At 36.6% G+C, this 10,959-nt stretch overlaps 1 protein-coding gene across 1 annotated transcript; it reads left to right on the top strand.

Moving 5' to 3' along the window:
- Nucleotides 1–161: 161 nt before the first annotated feature.
- On the top strand, nucleotides 162–4,920 carry TRAM (translocating chain-associated membrane protein 1). Its single transcript, XM_077440055.1, has 8 exons — nucleotides 162–603; nucleotides 1,407–1,595; nucleotides 1,688–1,841; nucleotides 2,699–2,876; nucleotides 2,980–3,095; nucleotides 3,180–3,331; nucleotides 3,410–3,533; nucleotides 3,610–4,920. The coding sequence occupies exons 1-8, from the start codon at nucleotides 466–468 to the stop codon at nucleotides 3,708–3,710; spliced, it is 1,152 nt and encodes a 383-aa protein (XP_077296181.1). The 5' UTR covers nucleotides 162–465; the 3' UTR covers nucleotides 3,711–4,920.
- The last annotated feature ends 6,039 nt before the right edge of the window (nucleotides 4,921–10,959 follow it).

The following is a 10,959-nucleotide window of genomic DNA, read 5'->3' as shown; positions in this document are numbered from 1 at the left end:
AATGGTGTTACCCGGTGCAGACCGCACTCACCGCACGGGCTTAGCAACGCTACAGCAGTAGTCTCAAACTTTTAAATATGTACAATATAAAAAAAAATCAACGATCCAGATTCTGACTGCCACCGTCGTGGTTAAAACGACAAGGCTTGATTCATTAGGTGGGATTTTGGGTAAAGGAAGGGAAGTGGGTAGTGGTCGTGAAAAGATCGGTGTTGGGAGTGGCGCGTCGGCGTGGCGTGTCGTGTCGGCGTGTCAGTTGACGGGGCAGCGCTGCTAGCCGTTCGCTGCTCGCCGTTCGCCGTTCGCCGCTCACCAGTCGACAGTCGGTAGTCGGCAGTCGACCGGTGAGGGCTGTCATTGTCACTGTCACTGTCACTGTCACTGTCACTGTTTTGAGGCGTGCGTCTCTTCCCCGACTGTCATCGTCAATCGTCAATCGTCAATCGTCAATCGTTAATCGTCACCATGGTGATGAAGCCAGGAATGGGCCGAAAGGCCTCCGCCAAAAACCCGCCCATCCTCAGCCACGAGTTCATTTTACAGAACCATGCTGACATCGTCTCTTGTATCGCTATGCTCTTTCTCATCGGACTGATGGTGCAGGTGAGATCTCCTCTCTCTCTCTCTCACGTCGTTCACTCTTCACCCTTCACCCTTCACCCTTCGTCCACAGACCATCCATCTGCAGACGCTTTTCTTCGACCGAAACTCGGTAGACGTGTCCCAAATATCTGCCATATGTAAACACCATTGTAGTATTTAGCGTGGCCACTCATCAAGTTGCGTCTCGTTTCAGTATGGTGGACGTGCGTATGTGATGGTGTTTTACTTTCATTGAGATTCCACTGGTCAGATGGTCAATACTTAAACAATTAATTGTTTTTGTTCTTATTGAGTGATGTAGGTCGCATACCTGCATTCGGTTGAATTTTCATTTTTGGAAGGTTGATAAAATGCTGTCGATTAGATGAATTATTATCTCTCCACGTATCAATGATTATCATAAAAATTTCAATCGCCACATCTGTACAATTACCTATGCTATTTTTGTTTTAAATTATTTTCGTGGAGTGCAACAGACAATAAAAATTCTTTTAAGATTCTAGTAAGAATAATTTGACAATTAATGGTGAAAATATTTTTACTAAAAGTTGATTATACAATATTATAAACCATGATCAAATAATCGAAAATCGGATTATGAATTGAAAAGAGTTATCCCGTATCAATGCTTCCTAAATCCTAATTTATCTTTAAGTTTAGGTAAAAGTTTTGATAATTTTATCTTTCTATTTATTTATGTTATTGAAATCTAAAATTCTGATGTATTTTTTATGTAATGTGTTGTATATACATACATATATTTATATATATATATTTTTTTAATTGTCAATGGGATTTTTCAGGCTACTAGTCCGATAGCCAGTCTTTTCATCACACTGCATCATAACGTAAGTGGAGCCGATCCGAGTAAAGAAAATCCTCAAGGAGAGGCATATTCATATGAAGCTGGCTGGAAAGATGCATGTGCTGTGTTTTTCTATTCATTAGTATGCATCGTAATGCACGCTATAGTTCAAGAATATTTCTTGGATGTACGTATAATATTTTTAGAATTTGTAAAATTGAATCTTTTGAATAGTTTCTTTGTTGATGTATATTTATTAACGATGCATATTTTTTGTAGAAAATTTCAAAACGTTTCCACCTGTCAAAATCGAGATTAAACTCACTGAACGAGTCGGGTCAACTTATAATATTTTATTTGATGAGTGTTCTTTGGGGATGTGACGCTATTTTGAGAGAAGGTTTTCTGTTCAACTTTACACTTTTGTGGGACGGTAAGAATTGTTTTTTTATTACTATAGTTTAGCCCTTTGAATGCTGACCAACGCCAATTGACGTTTTGCTGACAAGTCCACGGGCCTGTAAAACGCTGATAGGCGTTGTATATTGAGCATGTACAAAGTAAACAAAAATACTACCTAAGTCTTTAAAGGTAGCATTGAAAAAAAATTCATTGAACATGGGTCGTGTAATCCGTGTCATTCATTTATCAACGTTTATAAAGACTCCATTTACACCGGAATTTCTGAATTTATAATCATAGCAGAATTACTCGATGGAAATCCTAACTGTTAAGTATTTTAGATTGTGGTTTGGCATTTAGGTTGTGAGCATTAAATTCAAACAACAATGAAGAAGATGGAACTAGTTTTGCACAAATACATTCATTAATAGACTTCTTTTGTTTATTTTATATTGTTGCAAGATATATTAGAGAGTCTAAACCCACCTTTACAAAACTCAAAATTCTCGGCGGTAGTTATCTGGGGTTTGTTTGGGTTAGCCATAATTTTTTTATACCCGCTTTCTATTGGATTTCTAAATAATTCTAGTTGGAAATGTTGGCGAAATTTTCAGCGTGGCGGGCTTTCAACAGAAAAGACGTCACCACTCAAAGGGTTAATAAGTGAATTAATGTGAAGCACGAGTCATCACTTACATTAGAAAACAATATTTAATAATTATTTGCTGTGTAGTAAATTTCACGGTTCAGCGAACAACTGGAATAAATATAAAAATTGCTAATGTGTGTACTCTTCCATATAGATGACTGTGCAAAATGGAATCACATGTGTTATATTTTATTATGTACGTACATATGTGTTTAAAACATTGTATTATAATTTTTCAGGGTATCCAAATCATCCCATGAGTTTCCTTCTGAAATTATGGTGGGTAGTGCAAGCATCGTATTGGTTCCATGCAATTCCAGAACTTTACTTCCAAAGAATCAAACGTGAAGATTGGTCACCACGTATACAACAAGCTGTAGCTGGTTTCTCTCTCACCCTCGCTGCTTACGCTTTCAGGTTATATCTTAATATCAATTGATATTAAATATTGTACATATGCATGTATGTACATATATCCAATTAAGAGTGCTTAAATAATAACAAAAGTATTTAATTCCAGCTTCCAACGTGTTGGAGTTTGCTTGGTTGTGTTGCATGGTATTGGAGAATTGTTTGTTCATCTGACAAAGTTGGACGGTATCATTAGAGCTGACCGTGAAGATAAAGTTGCCAGACGTAAGTATTATCTTTTTTTTATTTGAAAATATTTTTAATTAACCCTATATACATATATGTACATATAATATTATTTTAATACAGTTCTCAGATATGGCAACATGATAGTGTTTGTCTCTGTAAGGTTGTGTACGATGGTTGTTGCCGTACTTACGTTCTGGTACGGACTTGCACAAGAAGGTGCCGTTCAACCTGCAATTAGATTTGGAGCGTTACTTACAGTTGGTGCTCTGCAGGTTTGTTCATATCCTGTTATCTTTTTATTTTCATATGCATAAACTTTTTTTAATAAATTTGTGTTTATTTATTTTTAGATCTATTTAATGTATAATTTCATAACACAACAAATTGCTGTAGTTAAAGAAATGCGTGCCCAAGAAATAGCGCTGTTAACTAAAGTTAAGCCCGTCAAAAAAGATAAAATTAAGAAAGATAAAGGTATAATTTGAGAGTTGAAATATGTATGTATGTATATGTATAATAAAAATATAATGTTATTATGAAACATTTACAGGTAAGCGCTCTAGTGTGGAAGAGTCCGATTTACCTGAAGTGGATCAGAATACCAACAAGAATCTGAGAGCCCGGTCTACCAATCAGACCAAAACTAAATAACATCAGCTGCCAAAATGTCGAATGTGTAAATTCCATTCTTGCTCAACATCAGCACAATTGTCTTTCTTTACAAGATAAATTAGTTTCCAATATTTTGTTAAATGCATTTTAATTTTTGTTAGAATCTGTTGCATTATATCTATCTTATTTGTACTCCGTTGTCCTTAATGTATATTTACGTAAAACTGTTTCCTTAATAGTTAACTCAGTTTAATTTTTCTGAGTTAACATAAATTGAATGTGCAACATTTTCTTACTCTTATATTATAATTTTTTAAATTCAAATTTCATTTAGTAGTAATATAAAATCTGTAATGTTGAAAAATATGAAATGGTTGCTCTATTTTACAATACTACAATATGTTATTGCTGTCTTCTTAATAAAATTATATATTTTAAATGTAATACAGAATTAAGGAAGAATGTTACTTTTTGAATGCATAGTTGTTATTGGTGTATTAATTTGTGGTTGAAATTGAAATATGATGTTAATAAAATAAATTAATGGTAAGCGAGTACACAGTGTAAGTATGATCTGACTGTATATTTGGCGAAACTGAGTAGAATACTATATCTTCTATAATCGTACAATTATTCTAAAAGTGGATTGTATAATATTAATATTGAGATTATTTGGTTATTTCCGTATAATTCATTGCTTTATTTGTTCAATTGTACAAATTTTTATTCATCGTATAAATTGATTAGAGTCAACTTAAGTATTAAATGTGATTTTCCGTGTATTTGGAAAATTTCGAAATGTGTAAATTATATTGTTCGCTTTTGGAAACTCGCGTTCGAAATGTCGCGAGTTATTTCCATAGCACTTAAATGGAAATAAATCTATATATTTTTTTATGTGGTATGGTACTAAATATTGAACATGACATGTGAGTTATCTAACATCACTTCCCATTATTTTTTTCTTCGAAAAAAATTTAAATTAAATAAATTTTTCTTTTGTTTAATGTCAATATTATTTTTGAATTGTAAATATATTAAATGCATGAGAGGAAATCTTATTTGGCATGCGTATTTTGTTCATATCAAATAAAATGTTGAAACTTTGAGATGGTGTCAGACACGTTAAAGTTATTTTCAATGTTTTCATGTTATACGCGACGCTCCTGATCAAATGTCTCTGGCGTTTGTATGTAAAGTTGAATGTCAATTTTAACTGAAATATATTTCTATTTGAATATTTTTTTTATGTGATGACTTTAATTTTCCTTACCTATCTAAAAATCCCGAGTAAAAAAGTTGTTTTTTTACAAACCTCCTTTACGTTTCACTTATGATTACAATTCAGGAAAAACATTGCCTCTTATTCGATCGTTTTCATACTTTGCCATATTGCTCATTTTTTAGTATTATTTCTGACAAACTTCTCGAGTCCATCGCCTTCCAAGTATTTTAAAATAAATGTTAATGTAAAGCTTTTTGCAACATATTTTATTAATAAAAATAGATCAAACAAGCAATGGTCAGATTTAGTCTTATTTGTCAATGTTCTGGAATTCAATCAGAGTACAGTTAGGCAATGCGAAGTAATTTGCTACAAAATCTAAATCTGTATCGAATCTATTCAGAATGGGAAATCAATACGGCATTGCCAGTGGTAATCAATTCGTATACCGCTACGTTTATCAAGTTTGATCATGTAATGAATGTTAGCAGCTAATTTTTCACACACTACTGTATCGTTGTTATTTTGTACTTTTTACAATTTTATTTCAACTTATTTATTGTTTTACTTTTGAGTAAATATTTCATGATTGCAGATTCAATTTATAATGGAAATATTTTTGACAAACATTTGCTTGAATTTGGCTACTTCTGAATCCAATGGTCTATTGCTTGAGGCACTTCGTCCATATAAAAGAAGTTTTTGCTGTGGTGAACAAATTGATGGAAACCGAACAATAAATGTCGTTCCACTTAACAATATATATATTACGGACCACGGTTGATACTCGTTATTGCAATGTCGAAGATCATATTCCAAATACTTAATTTGTTTATGTTTAAAAATATATATTCGGATATAACAGCTTCATTTATTTAAATATTATAAACCCTATTTCTAAAAATACATTATTTGGGTATATATGTACATACATAAATTAAGCATTAAGTACGAGTATGTATGCAGATACTTGCAAGTGTCTTGATCTAACGGAATTGAACTTCATTGTGCAATTATGTCTCGTATTGTAAATAGTACATGCATGGAATCGAATTCTCAATTTGAATAGTGTCTCGTTCGAATAAGTAACACTTAAAATTCGTTTCGCAGTAATACATTTAACGTCATTTTGTTACAGTAACTTTTAAACAACATTTTTATGTTATTCTTTGAACTACATATTCCAAATCTCATATGTGTATATGTGACGAGACAGAATGTTAAATTACATAAAACACAAATATCGGAAGGCAAAGATTGAAAATCGAAAGATCTTAGGTCGAAAGATAAAAAAAAAATAGTGCATGGTAAACGGTACATACTCACGTACATACTCACTTAATTTGCGCGAGCAGGATACAACAGGAACAAGAGGAACATGCTTTTAATACGGGAGGAAAAGCCTGTTCCTCTTGTTCCTGTTGTATCTTGCTCGCGCAAATTAAGTGAGTATGTACCGTTTACCATGCACCCTTTTTTTTGATCTTTCGACTCAAGATCTTTCGATTTTCGATCTTTGCCTTCCGATATTTACGTTTTCTGTAATTTAACATTCTGTCTCGTCACGGAGACCGGAGTAAATGCCATAACCATGCACGTAAATGCGAAGATTAGTATTAAGATCGACACCTTTCATTCTTGGTGAAAAAATGTAATTTGAATTTATCAGTTTATATCTGTATAATGTATGTATGTTACAGTTTAAGTGTATCTTCCAGTAGTAATATATTTTGACTAGTTGGAATATATTCCATCTAACCTGGTACCAACTACCGTTGTAGTTTAAGTTTATTTTCAGTTGTAATATATTTTATAACCCACGTAAGTTGATTCATATGGCGAATTACATTCCCACTGTTCAAAATATACTACAACTGAAAATACAGTTCAACTATAAGTTGGTACCAGGTTAGATGGAGAGGTTAGGTTTTCGTGAAAGCGTCACTCGACTTGTTAATTGAGTTGGGAAAGTCACTTTCTTTGTTTTGAACACATTCTTAGAGCTGTCGTAATACGGTACTCATTACCTTTATTCGAAATATCTAGCAAATATTAACGCATTATTGAATTCTAAAGCATTCGTAATAACATCAGAGCTGTTAAAACTCAACTTTAACTGTAATAAACTTGTTAAGATATAATTTATTAGTTGAATTTGAATTGTATTCGGATATGAATGACCTTAAACGCCAGTTGGAATATATTACCTCTGAAAATATACTTCGACTATATCATATACTAGCTGTATTACCCGGCTTCGCTCAGTGTTTATAATATAAACCGCTTAAACATGACTAAGCTAATTTAATTAAAAAAAAAAAAAAAATTAAAAATTAAAAAAAAAAATAAAAAAAAAATTAAAAAAAAATCAAAAAAAAAATCAAAAAAAAAAATAAAAAAAAAATCAAAAAAAAAATTTAAAAAAATCAAAAAAAAAATCTTTTTTTTTTTGCCTTCTAGGGCTTCGCCCTCGGCACCCCCCTGAGCCTTTGCCTTCTAGGGCTTCGCCCCTCCACGCCCCATGAGCAATTGCCGTTTAGGGCTTCGCCCCCATGATCAGTTGCCTTTTAGGGCTTCGCCCCTCCGCGCCCCCATGATTCAAAGCCGTCTAGGGCTTCGCCCCCCTTAGTTAATGCCTTTTAGGGCTTCGCCCCCCGCGCCCCCAAGATTAATTGCCGTTTCGGGCTTCGCCCCCCTTAGTTAATGCCTTTTAGGGCTTCGCCCCTCCGCACCCCCATGATTAAATGCCGTCTAGGGCTTCGCCCCCCCTAGTTAATGCCTTTTAGGGCTTCGCCCCCCGCGCCCCCAAGATTAATTGCCGTTTAGGGCTTCGCCCCCCTTAGTTAATGCCTTTTAGGGCTTCGCCCCTCCGCGCCCCCATGATTAAATGCCGTCTAAGGCTTCGCCCCCATGATCAGTTGCCTTTTAGGGCTTCGCCCCTCCGCGCCCCCATGATTAATTGCCGTCTAGGGCTTCGCCCCCCTTAGTTAATGCCTATTAGGGCTTGCGCCCCATGAGGCTGGGCCCCCCGGGCCCCCTTCGGGGCCCCACGGGGCTGCGCCCCTTGTGGCGCCCCCTTTTGAGCCCCATGGGGCTGCGCCCCATGAGGCTGGGCCCCCCGGGCCCCCATTCGGGGCCCCACGGGGCTGCGCCCCTTGTGGCACCCCCTTTTGAGCCCCATGGGGCTGCGCCCCATGAGGCTGGGCCCCCCGGGCCCCCTTCGGGGCCCCACGGGGCTGCGCCCCATGTGGCGCCCCCTTTTGAGCCCCATGGGGCTGCGCCCCATGAGGCTGGGCCCCCCCGGGGCCCCACGGGGCTGCGCCCCTCGTGGCGCCCCCTTTTGAGCCCCATGGGGCTGCGCCCCATGAGGCTGGGCCCCCCGGGCCCCCTTCGGGGCCCCACGGGGCTGCGTCCCTTGTGGCGCCCCCTTTTGAGCCCCATGGGGCTGCGCCCCATGAGGCTGGGCCCCCCGGGCCCCTTTCGGGGCCCCACGGGGCCCCACGGGGCTGCGCCCCTTGTGGCGCCCCCTTTTGAGCCCCATGGGGCTGCGCCCCATGAGGCTGGGCCCCCCCGGGGCCCCACGGGGCTGCGCCCCTCGTGGCGCCCCCTTTTGAGCCCCATGGGGCTGCGCCCCATGAGGCTGGGCCCCCCGGGCCCCTTTCGGGGCCCCACGGGGCTGCGCCCCTTGTGGCGCCCCCTTTTGAGCCCCATAGGGCTGCGCCCCATGAGGCTGGGCCCCCCCGGGGCCCCACGGGGCTGCGCCCCTCGTGGCGCCCCCTTTTGAGCCCCATGGGGCTGCGCCCCATGAGGCTGGGCCCCCCGGGCCCCCTTCGGGGCCCCACGGGGCTGCGCCCCTTGTGGCGCCCCTGGCGGGGCCCCATGAAACTACTCGCCTTGCGCCCCCGCGGGGGTGAATCCATTGAATCGAAAAAAACAAATCGGCGCCCATGGATCGAAAAAAAAAAAAACGAATCACGTGTTCGATGACGTCACCGATCTACGGACGACGAAGAAGACGACGAAGAAGACGACGACCAAGGATACATACAAAGTCTCTTTCCAAATTATAGATTAGATACTACATAGACTGTCTTCGATATGTGAATGCACACACTTATGTATGTATGTATGTTGTGTGAAAAATATTAAAAGTTTACACTTATATTTTACCATCGGAAAATTTGCGAGAGCGAGAAAATTTCAATATTCAAAGGACCGCGACCGATTTGAATTTTTACGAAATTTCATGAAAATTTGAACACAATTCCTCGGCGTGCGCAATCGATTCTTATCGCCTTTTTTCTGCTTTGTATATGTAAGATGTCCTAAGACGTTTTATTTTGCTGAAAAATGGATGTCGGTGACGTCCTTCATATTACTATATATTATTCTAGGAATTGCGAGAACATTTCAATATACGCGATTGCAGCGAGCATTCGAGCCGAAAAGCGTGTAGCGATTGATTCGGTATGCCGGCAACGTATTGACAAGTATCCGCTATTTGCCTCGATTTGTTTACTTAAAATATAACTGTTGCGTGCGCCACTGTCTCGTGTAAAATACCTGTGTATGCACATATATAAAATTTAGGAAGCTCCAACTTGAAAACTAAAATATTTTTTTTTATCCATATGATACGCTCACAGATGTCTCAAGTCTATGTATATATGTAGTATAATAGTTACTGATCCAGTAATTATTACCTATTTTACACATCGTTTTTGTAATTTCTCAAATTTTATATATTAAAGCTAGTGGTAAAAAATGGTATTTTACATACATATGTCGACTTGATGAGTCAAAACTCATCATAATCAACTGAAATAAACTTCAATAGGTGAATGTTAAATATTTATTTATTTTTTAATTAATAAATAAAATATTACTATTCTTGAAAAAGAGATAATTGAATAAAACTTACTTTTTGGAATTTTTGTCGGGATTAGGGACACAGGACGTTGCTTAAAATCAATGCAATTTTTTTTATTTAATGTTCTCTTGATACGACAAAAACTTTCCACTAGATCTATCGATGAAAATCCAAAATTCGTGATTTTCGCTCCGGCCTAATGTACATACACTGTTTTTATTTCACAAAAATGTATTTGATTTTTCAAAAAACTTTGCACATAAATTTCCATTCATGATTTTCCATTATCTACCAGAATTTATGTTTGAAAGATTGACCATTTCACCCTTCAAAAATTAATATATCATCACATTTATTGTGAAAGAAATATTTTACTAATAAATTAATCAATACTTCAAACCTAAATTTAGACATGGAAAGAAATATCGTAATTATTGTTGAGATGTTTTTTTATATAAATCCTCATACATACCATACACAATGGTGTCACCCCAATTTTGGAACAATGTGTTTCCAAAATTTTTTTAAAAAAAAATATTTAAAAAAATTAAATATATATATATATATATATATATATATATATATATATATATATATATATATATATCTATATATATATATATATATATATATATATATATATATATATATATATATATATATATATATATATATATATATATATATATATATATATATATATATATATATATATATATATATATATATGTATATCTTATATACATATACACATTTTTTTTTCGTCCAAGGCACTATTACATGAAAATTCATTAAATTTTCAAGATTTGTATAATTTTTAACAAAAATTATATGAATTTTTAGATTAAATAACGGGTTTCCGGAAACTTTTGTTTTTTAACAACGGGTTTCCGGACACCCATGGAAACCATTAGGGTGACAACCACTGTTAAAAAACATACATATGTATTACCAATTTATTAAGTTGGACGGCTCTGCTGTTTAATATCCAAGTAATACTTGCTTAAACGAAACCATTTTGATATTGAAATTAAAATCCGACAAAATGTTTATTTGTATTTTGGTTTAAGATTAAAATGACGTAATTATTTGAAACAAAATGCCCTTAATTTTTATTGAGGTTTGTTATCTACAGGTGAATAATTTCACCATTTGGATGTTAAATAAATATGACTACATATGTATATCTATTC

This window comes from Arctopsyche grandis, chromosome 1 (assembly GCF_051622035.1).
Source record: "Arctopsyche grandis isolate Sample6627 chromosome 1, ASM5162203v2, whole genome shotgun sequence".
In the NCBI taxonomy this organism is placed as follows: Eukaryota; Metazoa; Arthropoda; class Insecta; order Trichoptera; family Hydropsychidae; genus Arctopsyche; species Arctopsyche grandis.
This window is presented reverse-complemented; position numbering and strand designations above follow the sequence as displayed.